Source organism: Colias eurytheme, chromosome 9, assembly GCF_061535395.1.
Source record: "Colias eurytheme isolate Ceu_HAF_F1 chromosome 9, ilColEury1 Martin Lab GWU primary, whole genome shotgun sequence".
In the NCBI taxonomy this organism is placed as follows: domain Eukaryota; kingdom Metazoa; phylum Arthropoda; class Insecta; order Lepidoptera; family Pieridae; genus Colias; species Colias eurytheme.
This window is the reverse complement of record NC_142988.1, coordinates 11,245,554-11,267,808: the sequence shown is the minus strand read 5'-3', so window position 1 is coordinate 11,267,808 and position 22,255 is coordinate 11,245,554. Positions and strand designations below refer to the sequence as shown.

The following is a 22,255-nucleotide window of genomic DNA, read 5'->3' as shown; positions in this document are numbered from 1 at the left end:
AAAATATTAAATAATTATGTGTAGTAAATTAATCTAAATGGCTATAAATAATAACAACAATATGTTTCTTATTTATGGCATTAAACTTAAATATTATTAAAAAATTAATTACTCATATGAAAAATTTACAGGTGAAAGGTCTCTGCGGTAACTTCAACGGTGACAACCGCGACGACTTCCAGACGCCATCTGGCGGAGGACTTGCCGAATCTTCTGCTTTACTGTTCGCTGACTCGTGGAAACTGAAGCCGACATGCCCGAAACCGCAGGAGATGACTGTGAGTGTGTTGTTCAATGAAGCATGATTTTATGCAAGCTATCTGTTTAATGGTTTATATCAGGGTTTAGATTATGTACTGTTAATTTTTAAGATGTATAGCAATTGGCTAAAGAAATAAGTCTATACTGACGTTTATTTTTATTATGTATTATTCTAAATTGTGTAAAATGAATAGAAATGTACCTAGTCCATTGGTAAAATATCCAACTTTTACATTTTTCAATTGGATGCTATCTCTGTCTCTGATTCTTCCAGAATTCAGTTTTATTAAGAAAAATTTTCACACTCATTATTTTGAAATTCGTCTAACACGAAATTTCATGAATGTAAACTTATAATCTACTTCTTATCCTTATACAAGATAGTCACGTGTGACCTTATAATCTTCCTCTTATCCTAACACAAAATCACTTTCAAAGTATACATACCCCTTGTACCCAGGACCACTGCGCAGAACGCGCACACCGCAAGGACTGGGCGTTCCACACGTGCGGTACCCTCAAGCGGCACCCGTTCACACTGTGCCACAGCGAGGTGCCCGTCAGTCCGTTCGTGACGCGGTGCGCGGCGGACGCGTGCGCGTGCGACGCGGGCGCGGACTGCGAGTGCGCGTGCGCGGCAATCGCTGCGTATGCGCACGCGTGTGCGTTACGGGGGGTGCATTTGCGGTGGAGGACACAGGAACTGTGCCGTTAGTATTTATATTAGTATTTGTTAATTTTGGAGAGGGAGCAAGTGTTTTTTTTTTTCATTTAGAAATTAAAAACTTTAACGCGATTCTTTCAATCTATCACTATCTCGACGACTGACCTTTGTAGTGCATAGTTACGAAAATCCACTAAAGTATTTAATTTCTAATTCCCTCATATAATCAAGCACAAAAAAATAACTTTTGTTTTTTACATGCTTATAAAATAATGTCGCTTTTATTTAGTCAAGGTTTTATGTCAATGAATTCGTAATAATTTACTTAAAACGTTCAAACTTTTATGCCAAATAAATATGCAGATTCAGTATTGTACTGCAGCACATTACAGTACATGTCCACGCTTATTACAGTACAGATATTTACAGTACTCTATACTGTAGAGTATAAAGTGCATCACCACACTACAATTTTACTAATCATAAAAATCTTACAGACATATTATTATGATATTTTATTTATTTTCACAGCAATGCAATGTGACGAAGAGTGCAGCAACTACAGTGAATGTATGTCTGCGTGTCCTCCGGAAACCTGCGACAATATACTCGACTATGCGGACATTAAAGCAGTTTGTGAACAAGAAACGTGTGTTGAAGGTAATTTCTATGGTTATTTAGAAACATTGGCTGTATTATTTTTTAATATACCTAATGATATATACTTGTTCGTTTGAATAATATCAATTTTTTTCGAAGCAAGTGTTTTTCTTTTTGATAATGTTCCAACTCGAAGGACCATTTTTTGTCTTACTTTAAATGCTATCCTTGTCATTACCAAATTGTGCTATTTTATAGCACTGTAGAGTATAATACAATCAACAGGACAAGTAGCTTAATTTTTGTTATCTATTTGTTTTCAACAATGATAATTTTAATAGTGTCTTAGATAGCGGTGCCCCAATAAACGTATCATGTTACAGGTTGCAAGCCCAACAAGACGTGTCCAGAAGGCACGGTATACTCCAACAGTTCGCTCAAAGAGTGCGTACCTCGCAAGCAATGCAAGCCCCCGTGTATGACGCTGGAGGACGGGCGCGTGGTGCTGGAGGGCGAGGTGCTGGCGGAGGACGCGTGTCACACGTGCCGCTGCTCCAAGCAGCGCAGAGTGTGTACCGGCCTGCCCTGCTCCACGGAGATGGTGAGACTAAACACTGTGTTCGGAATAGATAAAATAATAATTAAATGGTCACCCTGACAGCGAGTGACACAACGTGGTATCAGGTATGTACCTAGGGTTTGATTTCGGTAATATTTAACTATTGTTATTTTGGAAAGTGTCAACGGCCGCCGATCCGTTCTTTGGGCTATATTTTTGATAGCAGGGCGTTTATATACCTAAACGTTCTTGGTGATACACACTGTCTACAGCAAAATATAATGGTCTTATTACAAAACAATTTAAACAGTGTAACTTTAAACCAGGATATCTCACTTTAATTGTTGTCTATGTTAAATACGACAAAACCAGATTAAAGAGAACCCGTGTTTAAAGTTAAACCCTGTCTAAAGTTTTTTGTAGTAAGACAGCTGTTAGAGTCCATTGCCATTTGAACAAGAAAAACCATACTAATATTATAAATGCGAAAGTAACTCTGTCTGTCTGTCTGTTACACAATCACGCCTTAACTCCTGAACCAATTTGCATGAAATTTGGTATAGAGATATTTTGATACCCGAGAAAGGACATAGGAAAGGTTTTATCCCTGAAATTCCACGGGAACTATGTGGGTTTTTCTTTGACTGCGCGGGCGAAGCCGCGGGTGGAAAGCTAATCGAATTATAGAAGTGTTAGAACCTTTTATTGATGCACTCATCCAAGCTTCAATTTCACAAACTGTCCCTTTCCACACACCATAATTACTTCTTTTACTTCACAGACGACACCAGGTTCCACCCCAGTGCCAGAAACAACCCCACACGATGAAGCGTTCCGCTGTAAGTCCGGCTGGAGCGAGTGGTTCAACCGCGGTGGACCAGAGAAGGACTCCAATCAGCGCTCTGTTGAAAAGGAACCATTGCCCAAGCCTAATGAATTCGTAAGTCTTATTTATTGTATTCGTAAGTTTTATAATTATCTCCTCTTCATTCTTATTCTGCTCGTGAATTGTTAACAATAAGTTATTATTTACAAAATATGTGCCTAATTTCAATGATTTCGATGTCAAAATCCTTTTTTGTTCTTCCCATAAACTGTTTGACATGACTACCTATATATTTATTTGTTTAATTAGTTAAATATTACAATCAAAATACACTATTACAATCTTTAATTACAACTTTAATAATTCTTCCAATTTTATTTTCTGTCATTTTACATTATTATCTTTAATTCAATTCTTCTTCCAAATTCTGAAACAGGCAAGCGGCACACCTACCTGCAAGAAAGAGGACATGACAGACATCGAGTGTCGCACAGTGAAGGACCACAAGAGTGCAAAGGAAACTGGACTCAATGTCGAGTGCAGTTTGGAGCATGGTCTCTTGTGCGATGAGGCTGGAGATTGTCCGGACTTTGAGATACGGGTGCTGTGCAAGTGTGCTGAAGGTCAGTGGATTTTTGTTCACAATCTAATAAGAGAACTAGAAAATCCTTTATTTAACGCAATCACTAAAACTTCACAATTGATCAGAATAAACTGATTCTCATTGCATCTCATTTTTCTGAACACTTAGCAACGGAGGAAGGAAAACTTAACACAATTGTATTAATTCGATGATATTTTAGCGAGAAACAATTTAAGCGTAACAAATATAATATTGTATTTCCAACCCTTATTTAATTACATTGTTATAGAGCGCTAATACAAATTTATTTACATTAATGAAAACATGTATTTATATTATAATTATTTTTTATATGCCGTAGAACCGTTCCAATGCTTAAACGCGTCGCACCCGAACAACCCGCACCCGACGGACTGCAGCAAGTTCTACGAGTGCACCCCGGGGCTCATGTCCCAGGTTCATGCCGTGGAGAAGTCATGTCCTCCTGGGCTCATGTACCACCCTGGGCTCATGGTCTGTGATTGGCCAGCTGCCGTCATCGCTGTCAGACCTGAGTGTGGACAGATTACTACTGGTAAACATAACTAAGACGGCACAGCTTCAAATAGGATTTTGAAATATTTACCGCAGAATTTTGGAAATAATCTTCTTCTATAATATAAAAATGAATCCCAAAATGTGTTGGTAAGCGCATAACTTGAGAACGGCTGAACCGATTTCGTTAATTCTTTTTTTATTATATTCCTTGAAGTATGAGGATGGTTCTTATGTAGAGAAAACGTAAATATGTACCACGGGCGAAGCCGGGGCGGACTGCTAGTATAAAAATAAAACTGTGGTCTAGATACGAGTGAAATTCTTAATACAGCTAAATTATGGAATATGAGCGTTTTACCAATACAATGTTGCATGTTGCTGTGTGTTGTTATCTGTTGCGGCGTGTGGTTGCGTCTTGTGGCGTGTTACAGTGTGTTGTTGCGTATTACCGTATGTGGCTGCGTGTCGCTGCGTGATACACGGGTTAAACCTCAAGTTACGGACACGAACTATGAAATAAATTTAAGAACCATCAATATGTTGAAAGAAATATAATTAACTGATTTCTAAAAAAAATGTTAAGATATTGACGTTACCTCCTTACGTTACGTGTATATTTACAACCCAAATAACTTTCGTAAAATTATTTTCAGAAGCAGTACCCTCGGTTAGAGTACAAACAGGTAAATAAAAACAATCGACTTATACGTTATATTATTGAGTGGGCTTGATTTTATTATACTTTTATAAGAGTTACACTCCTCAAAAATAGTGCTTTCTATTGTTCGGATGGAAAAGCTAATGATATAAAAATCATTTTAATTGGTATCACGTAAATACTGTGTCTCGATTTAACATGCATGTGTGTGCTCATAACTCATTATATTTTATAAGCTTCTGTATAAAAAAAAAAATACAGTATGAAAAATTTTAACTCCAAATTAAACAAACGTGTGGCACTCGGGGACTGCCGCGGTAAAGCTATTGCATGCTATGCCTTTAAGCCACACCTCATGCCCGTCGGAGTGGGTAGCGTGAGGTTTTTTCGTTACGGAATTTCTGGATTCGGTCCCCGCGCTCAAGGCCCGCGATAGAAGCTATGCAATAGCTTAATAAAATAGATGTTAAATATATTTTTTAACTGATTTTAAATGCGATTTATTCATTTCATAAATTATCAACCCGACGTTTTGAACACTCCTCAAAAATAGGATAAAACTTTGAGATTATTATCCATCCTTAACCATTTTAACTGTCTCTTCAGAAGAAGTAACACCATCATCAACACCAACAACAACACCATCATCAACAACTTCAAGCGGTCCGTGTGCCCCGGGTGAAGAGTTCAAGTGCCTGTACCCTTGTGACCAGCTGTGTGACCACTTCAAGGGGCAGTTGCAGAATCAGGGGCAGTGTTTGATGGGAGAGGTCTGTTTTATTTTATTGTTTTAAATGGGCCAGTCTGTTTGTAACGATTATTTATACGGTTTAACCGTCTGAAGTAAAATTGTTTGGATTTTTAGCATGGAAATAGTTGAGGTCAAAAATAGGCCACTTTTTTTTAAATCAACTCCTAATGTTAAGGTTTTTAAAAGAAGCACAATTCACTCCAACTCCTAAAGGGTTGAAATTTTAAACTGTGGTTTTGTTGATTTCTGGCCGCGGGGATATTATAATACTTTAAAACATTTTACATAATTATTATAGTATCGATCTTACTAGTTCACTAATTAATCTTAGTAAACTCGATTTATCTTTCTATTATGAGGCGTTTTTTAGGATTCTGCATCTTTATGAGTTTTGTCTGAATTTCCAGTGATTATTCATTCGCTTAAATATTTTTATGTTACTTGTTATAATTTACTACATTTTTATTAGCAGGCGTGCGTAAACGGCTGCGTGTCCAAGAACGCAAACAGCACGTGCGCTGCGGGCTCCATGTGGCGCGACACACACACGTGCGTGCCCGTACAGGACTGCACTTGTAACTTCAAGGGACGGATTGTTAAGGTTAGTGTACATGTACACGCACGTTATATACATGCTCACATACACACACACACACACACACGTGCGTGCCCGTACAGGACTGCACTTGTAACTTCAAGGGACGGATTGTTAAGGTTAGTGTACATGTACACGCACGTTATATACATGCTCACATACACACACACACACACACGTGCGTGCCCGTACAGGACTGCACTTGTAACTTCAAGGGACGGATTGTTAAGGTTAGTGTTACGCACGTTATATACATGCTCACATACACACACACATTAGAACGTGCATGCGTGCACAGATTGGACTTAAACCAAAAAATATATATCATGATGGGTAAATTCAGGATACGTGAAATATAATAAAACATATCAATCAGGTTAACTCAAAAATCTTGTTGCATAAGAAAAACATATTGCTATTTTCTCTGATTTTGTTTATAAACACAAATATGTAATAATTAATTATGTGTGATAAATTAATAGCTTCAACAGCACTATAACTGCCGTTACGAAACATTTATTCCTTTCAGCCGGGAGGCGTGATCGTAGACGACTGTACCAAATGCCAGTGCCTGGACAACGCGCTCCACTGCGACACAAGTGACTGTGCATCCACCTTCATCCCCATAGAAGGCCCCACACACGCGACCATGATCATCACGGACTCCCACAGAAAAGCATCCACCATACAAACATCCATCACCACGCCCACCACTCCAACCACCAACGCCACTATATCATACACTGAAACCACAACGTACACAGAAACCACTCTAAGAGTAACTGCAGATATTTCAACAACTTTTGCTCCCAAAACCACGTGGACGCCCAGTACTGCTATCCCCACCACTTTTGTACCAACTACAGAGAGTTCGACTTTACCTCCTCTTGTAATAAAGTCTACAGTGTCCCCGCTGCCCAAGTGTAATCCGAACAAGTAAGTGATTCTTGTAGTTAATTATATTTGTTCTACTGAGTAAAATGTAAAGGCCAAAAAAATTTAAACTAGTTGATGCTGTTTTCGCGTTTCTGATAAATGAAAATGTTCGAAATGAAAAAACTAATTTTGAATGAAAATTACCTACAACTCAAAAGAAGAATCAAGTTAAGTAGACGAACGGGTGGATCATATTTTTCATTCAGTCCTAATAATAATGTTTAAACAGGGCTATGTTTAAAGACCTTTCAATACCCAAAACAATCCATACTAATATTATAAATGCGAAAGTAACTCTGTCTGTCTGTCTGTTACTCAATCACGCCTTAACTACTGAACCAATTTGCATGAAATTTGGTAAAGAGATATTTTGATACCCGAGAAAGGACATAGGATAGGTTTTATCCCGGAAATCCTACGGGAACAGGTTTTTCTTTGAAAACGCGGGCGAAGCCGCGGGCGAAAAGCTAGTTTCTAATAATTCTTAATAAAAAAATATAAAATAACCATCTCCTTCCAGCTTCAAGCACCTCCTATGGAGTCCCCCAGAGCCAGTGGGTGTGGTCACCGCGAGCTCAGTGTTCAGTCCCATGTTCCAGCCACAATTTTCCATGCTCGATGGACCACCTACTGCAGAATCTGGTAAGAGAAGAAACATTATTTGTCTCCGCTAAAAATCTGTCAGATTTGTAATTATTGATTTTATACATAATCCTACTACTCCTACATTAGAAAAAAAAGAATAGAATGTTAGTGTAGTATGTGTGTAATTTAAATATTCGATCATGAGGCGACGCTCAGGATCGCGGTTTTTTTTGCAATTTTTAAAAGTCTGTGTATGAGTTTAAAATTACAGGTATATTTTATAAAAAAATAATTAACAATATATCTGAAAATTTAATGTATCTTTACCCCTTTCATCCTTTACCACTATTATTTCCATCTGCAGCTGGCAGCTGGAATCCCCTCGTATCAGACCAGAACCAGTACATCCAAGTGGAGTTGCCAGAACGAACTGCTGTATACGGCGTGTCGTTACAAGGAAACCCGATATTCGACCAATATGTCACGAGTTATGACGTCATGTATGGTGATGATGGGCATGTGTTCTCGCCTGTGGAAGATCTGGATGGGTCTCCGAAGGTAATCACAATTTTTATTATTGCTTAAAATATATTAACTTACTAGCGGTCCGCCCCGGCTTCGCCCGTGGTACATGTTTACGTTTTCTCTACATAAGAACCATCCTCGTACTTCAAGGAATATAATAAAAAAAGAATTATCGAAATCGGTTCAGCCGTTCTCGAGTTATGCGCTTACCAACACATTTTGCGATTCATTTTTATATATAAGAAGAAGAAGAAGATTAATAGTAAGTTGAGGTACCAAACATCTCATCTGGATATTTCTAAGATTTTGAATGTTAAGTTTGTGAACATTACTCCATATACCGACTTTGCAGCCACTTCAAAGATTGCTTTTTTACTTGGACTTTGGGTTATTTATGTTTGAATTTTCACAGGTTTTCCGCGGCCCCATAGACCACAAAACACCACTCGACCAGATATTTGACAAGCCCTTCGAAGCGAAGTTTGTACGCATCCATCCTCGCACTTGGCACAACGAGATTGCAATCCGCTTTGATCTTATTGGCTGTGAAGAATTCACTACTACTACTTCTACTACTACCACGTCAACTACTACTACTTCTACAACTACCACTACGACTACTACTCCGGAACCTACTACAGTTACAACGCCAATCATAGTAACGATTCCATCTACTTTGGCGTATACCACGGTAAGTTCAACACGTTATAAAAGTGTATATGAATGAACGAAATTCTTGATATTAGAGAATCAGATATTAGAGTAATTGTCCATTATTATCCATTTGTCCCTATTATATCCCCTGCAGATTGGTCGGTCTCTCTTTTCTATATTATTTTAGCGGCATTCAAAACAAGGAGGTTATACTTTCGTGTTCAATTTTTTTTCAATCATACATCTGTTATAATTTCAATATATTTTCAGGAGGAACCAATGCAATGTACAGAACCTTTAGGACTCGGTACAGACCTGCCCTTAGAAATGATCGAAGTGAGCTCGAATAATGATGATAGGCCTTATCTTAAGTTGGATAGCGAGAGAGGATGGAGACCACTTTATAGCACTCCTGGAGAATGGATTATGGTATGTTTACTAATTTCTTGTTATTTGCTTCTTTATTACTCTATTTTTCCACTCATCAAGTCTTTCCATGCATTGTAACAACGATACATAAGCTTATGTCGCTTAATTTTTATCTTTCCAACAACATACTTTCCTTCACGTTTTACATATCTTCTATTTTCCCCTTTTTTTTCTAAAAGTCTCTGTTCGTGCTGGAACAGTTAAGTGATTATAAAAGTTTAATAATCATAATGATCCAACTCGCTTATCTTCTGACTAGACTTTAACATGATCTGATTATACCTATTGTTAAAAATACAAAATTTCAGTTCAACTTCACGTCCCCCCGGAACATAACGGGCATCAAGACAAAGGGTGGCCCCACGGGCTACGTGACCACATACAATATCATGTATACCTCTGACCTGAGTATATTCAACCCGATGCTGGATCAGAATGGCTTTCCCAGGATGTTCCCCGGGAACTTCGACAGCAGTTCCGTGGTTATGAACGAGTTCAGACCGCCATTGCACGCGCAGTACTTGAAATTGTTGCCAATCAAGTGGGATAGGGCGTTGGAGATCAGCGTGGAACCGATTGGATGTTTTGAGCCGTACCGTAAGTTAAATTGGAAATTTTACTTACTGCATATTTAATTTCATGATAATCGATCGTTGGAAGCGTTAGTTATTTTTGCATTTATAGAAATGTGCTGTTATAATAACGTAACTGACTTCAACTTTGATTTAACTAAAATATAATGAAATGTAACGTAAAACACTATTCATATCCAAGAGTACATATTATACTCTAAGATTTCTTTTTTACTTGGACTTTGGGTTATTTATTTTTGAATTTGCACTAACAGGATTGATTCAGATGAATGGAACAAGTATTAAGTGTTTTGCAATCCAAATACATAAATTACTTTCATACTTCGATGATATTATTTTACTATTTTTATTTTTTAAAAATGTACTTTGTAATAGTCAGTACAAAGTAAATCCCTTCAAAACAGTCCCTATCGTCTCTATAAATTACAATTAAAATAACATTACCATACATTTATAAATATACAAGAAAAGAGCTTATTTGTCCATAAAAGGCCGGCAAAGCACCTGCAACATTTCTAGTGTTGCAAGTGTTTATGGGCAGTGGTGACCACTTAACATCAGGTGGCCCACCTGCCCCTTTGCTTGCTCTGACATAAAAAAAAACATCCTCCCCCAGCGGTGACGGTCCCCCCCGCGGACGAGCGCGCCCCCACCCCCTTACCGTGCGCGCTGTGCCCCGGGGTCCCCCTGCGCGAGTGCGCTTGTACAGCCCCACTGCACTACGACGGGGACTCGTGCGTGCCCAGGGACCAGTGTCCCTGTATGATTCTGTTCTTTACGTGAGTATACTTATAAAACGAGAAAGTCTGTGAGGTTGTTTGTTGCTAAGGTGATCGGATCCGTATGAAATAAACCACTTTAAAATTTACAATTCTTCACAATCGAAGTATAAAATGCTATTTAGCTTTTAAAATAGCTACTCAATTATCAGCTAATGTCATCAGAAAGTTGGCGTTGTTAACCGAAATACGATCTTCTTAATTCCCTTGTGGTCGCTAAAACTGTTGTGTAAACAACATTTTATAGTAAACAGCTGTAAACTTGGATAAGTGTTTTTTTGAAACTTTGATAAACAAAAAAAAATACATTATAATAAAACAGAAAACTTGACCAGTTGACATCAGGTTGATTGATTGCCCACCAAATTGACTAACTACAAATACTGAAATTATTTTTCTTCTTCAATTATAAAATTTATCGTCCATCCGCAGATACCCAGTCGGATCCAAGTTCCGTGATGAGAAATGCAGGGAATGTGTGTGCAAACTTGGCGGCATCACCGACTGCAAGCCCGCTGTTGATTGCCAATGTGCACCTGTAAGTGTCAATCTTTCTCTTCTCTATTTATCTCTTCCTATCTCTGTTATTCTATAAGATTTAAGGGCAAAAATTCAAATAACGTCCAACATTTTGATCAATACTAGCAAAATAATATTATAACATTTCAGGACCTCGTCCCTCGAATAACAGACGATTGTGAATGCCTCTGCGAACCTTGCACCAATGGAACCAAAATTTGCCCGACCAGTAAACTATGTCTGCCCCTTGACAAGTGGTGTGATGGTCTCCAAGACTGCCCTGATGATGAGAAGGACTGTCTCACCACCACGGTGATGCCGGTCAAGGAAACGGTGATCACCACTGTGATGGCCACAGTTGCTAATACACCATCTACCACTAAAGTTACTACACCAGCTCCAACTACTACTACTGAGAAACGTAAGTATTAAGTTTAGGGCAGGATTGATAGTTTAGGTAATTTGCTTAAGTCTGAAAAACAAAACTTATTTAAATATGTACATCCATGATGTAATGATGATTTGCTTTGTTTATATTTATGCAGGAATTTAACTCTATAACTTAGGTCTTAGACCATTCAAGTGTATTACCACAGTTGACAGATATGTACTACGTACATACAGTTAGGAAACTAAGCCCCTGCGATGAAATTATGACGTATAGCTATAGGGCTGTTACCTTTTTGATATTTAACCGACTTCAAAAATAAAGGAGGAGGTTATCAATTCGGCCTGTATATTTCTGTTTGCTTTTTTTTCACAGTCGATTTTGTGGTAATTTTGAGATTAAAACTCGTTAAAATACAAAAATGGTGTAGCCTAAATATGAATTTACAAGAAGAAACAATCCGAATTAATACACCTTGTAAAAGTAAATACGTTTTTATCAGTGCTATATTTCGAAATCTTGTTTTGTTATGGACTTGTTTTTTTATGTGTTTATGTTTTAACATTTTGGTGAAATATATTATTTCAGTTTAATTTAAACACGTGCTTGTTTTTTTTTTCGAATAAAGGCATATTTATGTAATGGTTATTTTAATATCTATACATATAATAAAATCGTAGGAAAGTCAAAACTGTAGATTGAATATTTTTTTAAAAGAATACTTGGGATAATAGATACCGAAGCCAAAAATAAAGTTAGGCTACAAACTGAAACAATCGATATTTATTTAACGTGAAGTCATTGACATCACTTTTAAAGTGAAACTTTTATTACATCGTCTCAAACTGTTTGGTCTGTGTAGCGCATGTCGCGTGTATCGCGGTTGCCGAGTAGGTATACGTACTCGGCAGCCGACCGTCACGCGACATGCGCTACACAAAGCAGTGTTCGGAACAAACCACACAACATTTTTTTCTATACTATGTATCTTTGTCATTCAAAATCTGGGGATGTGTCATCCGCTACTATCGATCCCCCTGAATACCCTCGTAAACACGCTTGATGGGGGGGGGAGCCATTTCGAACATTTTGTATGAAGTTTCCTTACTGTATGTATCTGTATATTGTGGTATTACTATGTTCAAGACAAATGAGCAAACATTACGCGGTGTAACTAAATAAAACTTAATTGAGCTTATTAGAAGTTTATTGTTTGAAAGAGAACGGACACAAAAACACACCTTTAAACAGCTATTGATTATCATTAAAGTGTACTTAATATCAACACTTTGAATTACACATAAAATATTGTAATCGTACCGATACACCATTTATGCTCTTAAATCTATACATATAATAAATCTGTAGAAGGGTCAATTCTGTACATTGAAAAAATAAATAGCAGGAGTTGTTACTGGATCGATACCAAACCCAAATATGTGATTAAAAAAATTGTTGTCTGTCTCTCTGTATGTTCAGGCATCACGTGAAAACTAATGGTTCGATTTCGATGAAACTTGGTATAATTATACCTTATTATCCTGGGCATAAAATGGGATACTTTTTATCCTGGAAAAATATGTAAAAAAAAGGTTTTTCAGTTTTATAGACCGACATCGCGGACGGAGTCGCGGGCGGAAGCTAGTTATTAATATTTGTGTTGATAAGTCGACCGATATTGAACTTTTATTACTAAAAATCAATTTTCCAGCCTTCGAATGTCCCAAAGCCGAGTGTCCAGCTGGCTACACTATACACAAAGTGAACAGCAACGCCGGCAACAAGCCGGGCTACACTCGCTACAAGTATAATGGGGGTTACTCCAAGGGCGGATACGCTAAGGGAGGATACGCCAAGGGAGGATATTCCAAGGGTGGACGATATAGTGAGTATTGATGATTTATTTTTGTGGTATTCGATTGTGGTACTAAATATTATTGACATGTGGTATCTAGATCAAACTTTTTTATTATGAGAAAAATACAGAATACTAGCATTCCGCCCAGGCTTCGCCCGTGGTACATATGAAAAATAGATGTTGGCTGATTCTCAGACTTACCCGATATGCACAGAAAATTTCATGAGAATCGGTCCACCCGTTTCGGAGGAGTATGCAGACTAAGGGCGCGTTCCCACCGTGTCGTGACGACAGATAATCGTGTAGTTTTAAGTGTCGTGGCTTATATGTTTAAATGGAGGTGTTCACATTTAGAACGACACAATTTACTGTCGTCTACGACAGTTTTTGCAGTGACGACACTTTGTCGTGACAGTGGGAACGGCAAGCACGACAGTCGTAAAACGATAAAAATAATTTGGAAAATCCAAAAGTGCACGCCTCATAATTTTTTTTTAATAAATATTTATTAATTATTATTTTTGTTTATTTAATAACAATTAAACCACATCGAATCAGACCCTGAAAAATGAAAGGGTTCTGTTCCTGAGCATACTCAAGCGTAAGAGAAAAAAAAAGACTCGATTAGTAAAGTATTTCGGTCGCTATCGTGTTAACAAGAAAAAGGATCCGCACATACAGACACACGGACGTCCAAGACAGAACTTTTTTAAACTGTTTTTTAACTAGTTTAAATAACAAAAATGACATCAAAAATATCATGAACGTTAAAAATAGTGTTTTTTCTTAATATGTGTGTGTATGTATTATCTTACAAGTGCAATGTATGATACATAAAGACATTTTAAGTTTGAAAAATCAGATGTTTTGCGCGAAGTGACAGTAGTACCCACCTCAACGCTTCGCTTATGAGGCGTGCAAAATTGTGGACGGCAACTCTATGACGTCCATTGAACTCAGGAGAGTAAACGCACTAGTAATCACCAAGCGAACGCAAAGGCGACTAGATTTGTAGCTTGCTGATGATGTGTAAACGACAAAGCGACCGCCAGGAAACGATAAAATGTCGTCGCGATCCAATGGGAACAGCTAGATACGACAGTCGCTAAACGATAAAAAATGTTGACGACAAACAATCGTTATAATGGGAACAGGTAGAGACGACAGTCGTCGAACGATAAATTAGTCGTTACGACATAGTGGGAACGCGCCCTAACATTGTGACACGAGAATTTTATATATAAGATATAATAATCTAAATCTAAATATCATTTTTTTAAGCTAAATTGTTTCAAAATTTGGTGCATTGCTATTTACTCTTCTTTGTGCAATGTACTATAGTTACTGCCACGAACCATAAGGCCAATATTGATCACATAAGAAAATTTCAATGAATATGTTACGTTAAAGTCGCTTATACATATTTTGACGACATTTCACTACGCGGTTGTGAGTCTAGTTGTTTATTTGTTAAGAATTCACTTGTTATTTGTTATTACGTCAATGTATATTTCCCAGGTCGGCCACAAAAGAACGTGTTCTCTCTCAACAAGCCTGTCACCACTGGTCCAGGGAGCACCAAACGCGAATGCGAACAATTCAAGTGTATACCACCAATGTTCAAACCATCACGACCTCCTGGAGCACCACCACCATGTGCAGCACCAGCTTGCCCACCGAAGTATATGTTACGGCTCGACACAAAGAGATTGAATGAGGAGTGCCCACAGTAAGTATAATTATGGTCTAAGATCCGAACTTAATTAAAAAAAATGTTTTTTTTTTCTTATGGTTCTTTCATATGGCTTTTTTGTATTTCTTTTTTACTGCGATTAAATGCTATTCTATTCTGTTCATTTTAAACTATCAAGTCAAAAGTTCACATCCACTGATTCACAAAACTAATTGACGTTTGTAAAATGTATCTTCAGATAATGATTTAAAAAAGGTATCTCGTTCAAATATTGATCGGCAAATATTCTCTCTTAATCCTTGTGAAAAAAGTAAAAATCTTGGAACATAAACATCAAGTATAAATTTAAATAAATGTATTTGATTTTGAATTTGGATGAATAAAAATTATGAAATCCTTTTTAAACACCAACAGATATGTTTGCGAGCCACCGCCCGAACAAATGCACTGGTGCAATATGACGGGTCGTACATTTAACACCTTTGATGGGCTGGAATACAAGTATGATGTCTGCCATCATATATTGGCAAGGGATAACAGACTCGACTCTTGGGCCGTGCTTGGTGAGTGTTCATGTGGAAAATATATAAATAATTAATGGGAAAATTCTGATAACATAATCAGTAGCATAACTATAGACTCACTATCTAGCAGAGTAAAACACATTTTCGGCTGCACCTCATTATATATACTAAATCCCAATAGCACCAGCAACAATTTGACAAACATTCTAGAACTTCTCTTCTGAAATTATTATTTTTACGAGCCTATAAAATCCTTACTTTGTAAACTTACATGGTTTTTATTGAAAATAAGGCAGCTGATAGAGAAAACAGATAAATCAAATTTGCGCAAGTATTAAAAACCAAGCTTTTAAATTGCAGCTAGAAAGAGGTGCACCGTGGACGGAGGCTGCAAGAACGAGCTTATAGTGAACCAAGATGAAGAGATTATCACCGTTAGGCCAGATTTCATCATACAGTACGACAATTACGAATATACAGTGGAGCAGACACAAAAAATCTGTTTCCAGAAGAACAGTTTCAAAGTATCGCAGCTCGGAACTGGATTAGAAATTAGGTCGTTAAGATATGGCTTCGTCGTGACATATACACAGGATGGTGACATTAAGATTGGGGTGAGTTTATCTGCGCTCTAAATGAATCCTAAAAATGTAACTAGCTGCCAGTTGGACGTTGTGTTGTCCTATTGTGGCAATTTGTGACAAATTTTGTATTATTGGTCTCCTTAAAAAATCCATTACTTGTGCAAAAACATTAAAAAATAATGTGAATTGGTCGAATCGTTCTCGGGTTTCACGCTTAGCAACACATTTGGCGATTCATTTTTATTCGCATCGTTTAAGTGAATACGAAACAATAGATTGTATGTGTTGTATCATTCAGCTTGGCGCGCATGATGATAAAAAATAAACTAAAATGTGTTGGGTTGTTAAGCTTGGCGCGCATGATAGTAAACAATAAACTGAAATGTGTTGTATCGTGCAGCTTAGCGCGCATGATAATAAAAAAAATAATCTGTTGTGTCGTTAAGCTTGGCGCGCATGATAGTAAACAACAAACTAAACTATGTTGTATCGTTCAGCTTGGTGCGCATGATAGTAAACAATAAACTGAAATGTCGTTCAACTTGTCGTTCATTATAAGTAAAAAATAAACTGTAATGTGTGTTTTTATACAGCTGGGCGCGTATTGTCAGTAAATTTGAAGCTTGATTGTTTCGTTAACCTTTTCTCCCATTCGAAATAAACACAAAATTTTATGTTCTGTCATTCAGCTGAGCGAGCAATGGAAGAACAGCGCGGACGGGCTGTGCGGCGCGTTCGACGGCAGGCTGGAGAACGAGCGGCGGCTGCCGGGCGGCAAGACTGCAACCAGCACGGAGCAGTTCGCGCGCGCGTGGCGCCGCCCGGGCCAGGAGCCGCCCGCCTGCCGCGAGGTCGTGCCGCCGCGCCCGTCCGACCAGCAGCGCGCCTGGGACCTGTGCAAAGTGATCACGTGAGTGCTCCCGTACACCCGCACAGCAAAGCTGCGACTACTTGCTCTTTACACTCTTTTAGAAGCTTTGGAAATAGAAAATTCGAAGTTTTCAACTGATTTCTATAAAAAAAGTTTCAATTTCAATACAAAAAATTTGTTGTCTGTAAAGTCGGTTTACTGACCATAGTTGAATGTGACAACGTCTGATTGTGCTTCTTTGTCGCTCGTTCCGCGCTCTCGCTTGCACTTCAAGCCTTACATGAAACGCCTCAGAGCGAGGTAACGCCGCATGAGTCATGTTTTTTCGTGCGAGCAGCTTGCTCTATTGAATTATAAGACGTTGTCACGTCAAAAAAAATTGCCATAACACAAAACAGTCCTGATACTCACCAATTGATTTTATATTTCACGTACATCATCAAATCAAATTTACATAAAACGACCATTTACACAGGCAAGAGCCGCTATCCCGTTGCGCGAAAGTGCTCAACCTGGACAAGTGGCGCGACATCTGCCTGGAGAAGATCTGCGAGTGCACGGAGATGATTGTCAACGGTACTAAGAACACAGGGGAGCAGTGCCGCTGCCAGCTGCTGGACCAACTCGTGGCGGAGTGCCTCGCAGCTGATGCCAACATTGATCTGGAGGACTGGAGGATTCAGAATAATTGCCGTAAGTTCAGGGATTAAATAATTAGAAAAGAAACAAAATTTGAATTATAATTGCGCTTATGTTTTATTGTTTGTATCGGAAGCATACATTTTTCAAATTTGCATTGTTAATAATATTTTCGCCATGGATAGAGGGTAAAATATCTGCTGCTTTATGAACGCTATCTGTATTTTAATTTATTTGTATATCATGAAAATATTAAGTAGTAGTGGACCTATGATTGCTCCTTGAGAAACACCATGAATGCAATAATTATGCCTAATTAAAAAAAAACTCGGTTGGTATTGATTCAGTTTATATATTTTATTGTAAGGATATTTTGACATCATGAACGCACTTCTAGAACCCATGTTGTTACTTTTATCACGTACCCTAACTGCAAATATTAATGTGCATTGTATCAAAAGCTTGTATCTTTTCTATTACAAAAATTAGTGTTATAATCACGCTTATTCATTAAATATAAGCTCTTTCATAGCTGCGAAGTGCCCTACGCATACCATTATAACTACACTTACATATTCGATATTATGTGGGCAAATCCTCTATTTCTGAAAGAAAGAAAAAAAGCTTTAATGCCAACAAAAACGTAGACTACCCTTATTTAAAAAGTACATAGGCAATCGGAACAGACTCGGCCATGCTGTGGGCTAACACCCGAACAGCGCTGATTTTCAGTCTGCCCACGTATTTTTCCGAGGTCTTACATTTATTATAAATACTAGCTTACCGCCCGCGACTTCGCCCGCGTTTTCAAAGGAAAACCCGCATAGTTCCCGTTCCCGTGGGATTTCCGGGATAAAACCTATCCTATGTGTTAATCCAAGTTGCCCTCTATATGTGTGCTAAATTTCATTGTATCCGGTTCAGTAGTTTTTACGTGAAAGAGTAACAAACATCCATACATCCATACAAACTTTCGCCTTTATAATAGTATTAAGATAAGATTAAGATTAAGACTAATCAAAAAAATGTCTGCCCCCAGCGGCGGAGTGCCCCCCACCACTGAGACACCACGACTGCTACCGCAAGCGCTGCGAGCCGGCGTGCGGGCCGCTGTACAGCGGGCTGGCGGCGTGCCCGCCCGCGCCCGGCGCGTGCTTCCCCGGCTGCTTCTGCCCCGAGGGCACGCTGCGCCGCGGCGACCAGTGCGTGCTGCCCCACGACTGTGTCGACTGTGAGTGTCCACTGACAAACAAATAGAAAAAAAATGTTGTGTAGTTTTATGAAACCACGGTAAAAGTGAAACTTAGGCACAAAATTATCGTATTTGTACGATAATAATTATCGTACGGTTCCGAACACTGCTTTATACCTCGGCAGCCGACCGTCACGCCATATGCGCTACACAGACCAAAAAGTTTGAGACGATGTAATAAAAGTTTCACTTTAAATAGAAATCGAAAAATCTTTATTAAAAAAGTTTTAAAATAATACAGTTTATATATATTTGGGAAAACTAAAGCCTGTGTAAAGGTCGAATTCCTCCATCGAAGTTCGAATTTCTCCATCGAACTTCGAATTCCTCCATCGAAGTTGTAAAAATTAGACACGCATGCAATGGTGGTGGAATTTCTCCATCGAAAGTGGAGGAATTTTACACACAACGTAACCGATATGTCAACTACGATCTAATGGTGACATTAATTGTTTATTTTATAACCGACAACCAGATTTAAAATTAAGTCCACAGATTACCTCAGTCAGCTGTTCTTATGACAAATATATTTCCAATTTTGGTAACGACTATTAAAGATATGAGACCCCATCTGTAACAATATTTTTTTGATTTGAAAATACAATAAAGTGACTATATAATACTTTTGCCATTTTTGACCGCTTTTACACTGGTATCGTCTGAATTCCTATACATGCTGTTCAGAATGAATGACGAAAAACTTTTCTTAACCTTTTTACCCTTACAGGCGTTTGTAAGGGCACGGGCACACCGGCCAAATACGTAACATTTGAGGATGACTATCTACCACACCTTGGAAACTGCACTTACCTAGTCTCCAGGGACTTGAATGAAAACGGAGGACATAAATATCAGGTATAAATAATAACATCATCAAAAGCTGGCAATATTTTTTTTTTTATTTATGTACTTTAATTTTTCCATAGATCTATGCAACGAACGGCCCATGTGAAGAGAATCCCGAAGCTGCGTGCGTCAAAATCGTTCATCTTATACATGGAAACAACACGATACGCATCAGCAAAGATCCTGCTACTAAGAAGGTAAGTTTTTTTTTATTATTACCATAAAAGAGAATCTAGTACATATTATTTCATTTAATGCATGCAATATTTTCAAATTCTGTCTGGTTTTTTTTGCTTTTTGAACTGACGGAGGCATTTTTATGGATTTTAATAGGATAAATAAAACTTTGGATAGAAAATAAGATACTTTTTGTCGCTATGTAATAAGATATAACTTTATTTGTGGAACGATTTTAAACATTTTTAATGTTCCAGTTGGTGACACTAGTGAACGGTAATCAAGTATTCCACTATCCACTTGACAACGAGTGGGCGCTCGTCTCCATGATGTTCGGACAAGACGTCAGTGTTGTCCTACCCGACTTGTATCTTGAGGTAATAATAATGATGTTGAATTTTGTTTTATTTTTAACATTAAATCTGCCAACTTTCAGATGTTTTTAATCACATTTATGTTATGAAAATAAAGATGATGACGTTAATATTATTGATATTTTTGATGATGAAAAGGATCTTACTGTACATGATTATAATGTTAATGCTAATGATTTAGGAATAACATTGAACGCTATGAAATAAAACATCAAAAATGATGGTAATATTGTTGATGTTAATTATCAAGAATATGATATTACTTTTCACGATTATAATGCTAATGGTAATGATTTAGTAATAACATTGGAAGCTATGAAAATCAAGATATTATGATCAGAAGATGATATTATCATAAATATTGTTGACATTAACGGTGGAGAAAATGATCTTATTATAAAAGATTAAAATAGGAATATGCTAATGAATATTATTGATATTAACGATGAAGAAAATGATCTTATTATACATGATTCAAATACTAATACTAATTTTGTTCCAGTTACAAGTGAAACAAGAGAAGATGGAGATATTAGTACAAGTTCCATCCCACGTGTACGCTCGTCGTACGGAGGGTTTGTGCGGTGAGTGCAGTTCTGATAGACCGCAGCTGACCACTAGTAAGGGAGAGCCTACTGAAGACTTGTTAGCGGTAAGTTATTTGTGATGAAGTAGATAAGGGTCTAGAATTAGTACAAGTAATATGTGAAGAGATAAAAAAGATAAAGATATAAGTTGTTAGTATATGATTCATAACAATAATTAATATACTAATAATTTAAATTTCAAAATCGCCAAATGTAATTTTGGTAATAATAATTTAATTTTTTAAACAGTTTAGAAAAGCAAAAAAAATGTCTTGAAATATTAAAAAAATATTAATGTGGCTAGATTTGTGGCCTCATTGGAATGAAATTTGAGAAACAACCTAGAATCAATTTAAATTGTTGTCCGCCTAAGTGCCACAGTAACCAAATATATTTTCCTTCTTACACTCTTTCTGTTCCGCACCTTTATCTTTGCCTGTAAATATATTTGCATTTATATGTCTTATATGTACTTACATACCTATATTCATACCCACAGTACGGCGCCAGCTGGCAAGCGATTCCCGAAGCCCTAACCACCCTGGGCGAAGCACCAGAACAATGCGGTGAACAGAAACAAACGCGCTGTGAGCCGCCGCCACCAGATCGTAACCCGTGCTTGCAAATACAGAACGCGGATAAGTTTGGCGCGGTGAGTGATGGTGATTGTATGGGTGATGGTAGTGATGAAACACCTATATTTTAACTGATCTATACAAATATTATAAAGAGGAAAGGTTTGATTTTTTGTTTGTTTGTTTGTTTGTATGAATTGAATAGGCTCCGAAACTACTTGGCAGATTTGAAAAATTCTTTCACTGTTGGAAAGCTACATCATTTCTGAGTGACATAGGCTAGGTTTTATCCCGGAAATCCCACGGGAACGGGAACTATGCGGGTTTTTTTTTGAAAACGCGGGCGAAGCCGCAGGCGGAAAGCTAGTTTATAATAAAATATATAGTTTGGATTTTAGTTTGACGGTAGTTTTGATGTACTGTTAATAGTTTAAAGATAATAGTATATAGTGTCAATAGAAGTGTTGACGATACTCTCGATAGTAGTGTTGACAATATGGACTTTAATTTTGACAATAACATTATGTGTAGTAATGAAAGTAGTATTGCAATCGTTTTGGCAGTAGGTACTGTTAACGGTAGTTTTAACAAAAGTATTTTTGTGTCATTGACAAAAATACACCGAATACAATATGAATACCAATTTGGACGAAAAAAAAAGACGGGTTGCACTCCGGGAGTGCCGGCAGAAGTGAAAACTTGATTATTAACGTTGAGCATGTTTGATATCCATCCGTCTTACGCTTTTTCGATCAGGTCACGTGTCCTGACGCGAGTTTAAGATTTTATACCCATTACAGAAAAAGTGCTCAACGCCGCTAAAGAAGTTTTCA

General features: G+C 37.7%; 1 protein-coding gene across 1 annotated transcript in view; it reads left to right on the top strand.

Moving 5' to 3' along the window:
- Hml (hemolectin) overlaps positions 1 to 22,255 on the top strand; it is a 50,918-nt gene that overhangs the window by 20,123 nt on the left and 8,540 nt on the right. The window contains exons 28-58 of the mRNA XM_090105929.1: positions 132 to 278; positions 722 to 971; positions 1,457 to 1,585; positions 1,909 to 2,126; positions 2,866 to 3,024; positions 3,347 to 3,533; positions 3,855 to 4,067; positions 4,690 to 4,713; positions 5,295 to 5,458; positions 5,912 to 6,040; positions 6,564 to 6,970; positions 7,491 to 7,612; positions 7,920 to 8,113; positions 8,493 to 8,771; positions 9,005 to 9,163; positions 9,472 to 9,760; positions 10,373 to 10,535; positions 10,968 to 11,073; positions 11,205 to 11,475; positions 13,154 to 13,327; positions 14,819 to 15,029; positions 15,408 to 15,556; positions 15,878 to 16,131; positions 16,791 to 17,011; positions 17,448 to 17,665; positions 18,651 to 18,842; positions 19,591 to 19,718; positions 19,790 to 19,906; positions 20,144 to 20,263; positions 20,763 to 20,912; positions 21,347 to 21,499. Of these exons, the coding sequence (XP_089962055.1) occupies positions 132 to 278; positions 722 to 971; positions 1,457 to 1,585; positions 1,909 to 2,126; positions 2,866 to 3,024; positions 3,347 to 3,533; positions 3,855 to 4,067; positions 4,690 to 4,713; positions 5,295 to 5,458; positions 5,912 to 6,040; positions 6,564 to 6,970; positions 7,491 to 7,612; positions 7,920 to 8,113; positions 8,493 to 8,771; positions 9,005 to 9,163; positions 9,472 to 9,760; positions 10,373 to 10,535; positions 10,968 to 11,073; positions 11,205 to 11,475; positions 13,154 to 13,327; positions 14,819 to 15,029; positions 15,408 to 15,556; positions 15,878 to 16,131; positions 16,791 to 17,011; positions 17,448 to 17,665; positions 18,651 to 18,842; positions 19,591 to 19,718; positions 19,790 to 19,906; positions 20,144 to 20,263; positions 20,763 to 20,912; positions 21,347 to 21,499 (5,697 nt within the window). The remainder of the gene's footprint in view (positions 1 to 131; positions 279 to 721; positions 972 to 1,456; positions 1,586 to 1,908; positions 2,127 to 2,865; positions 3,025 to 3,346; positions 3,534 to 3,854; positions 4,068 to 4,689; positions 4,714 to 5,294; positions 5,459 to 5,911; positions 6,041 to 6,563; positions 6,971 to 7,490; positions 7,613 to 7,919; positions 8,114 to 8,492; positions 8,772 to 9,004; positions 9,164 to 9,471; positions 9,761 to 10,372; positions 10,536 to 10,967; positions 11,074 to 11,204; positions 11,476 to 13,153; positions 13,328 to 14,818; positions 15,030 to 15,407; positions 15,557 to 15,877; positions 16,132 to 16,790; positions 17,012 to 17,447; positions 17,666 to 18,650; positions 18,843 to 19,590; positions 19,719 to 19,789; positions 19,907 to 20,143; positions 20,264 to 20,762; positions 20,913 to 21,346; positions 21,500 to 22,255) is intronic.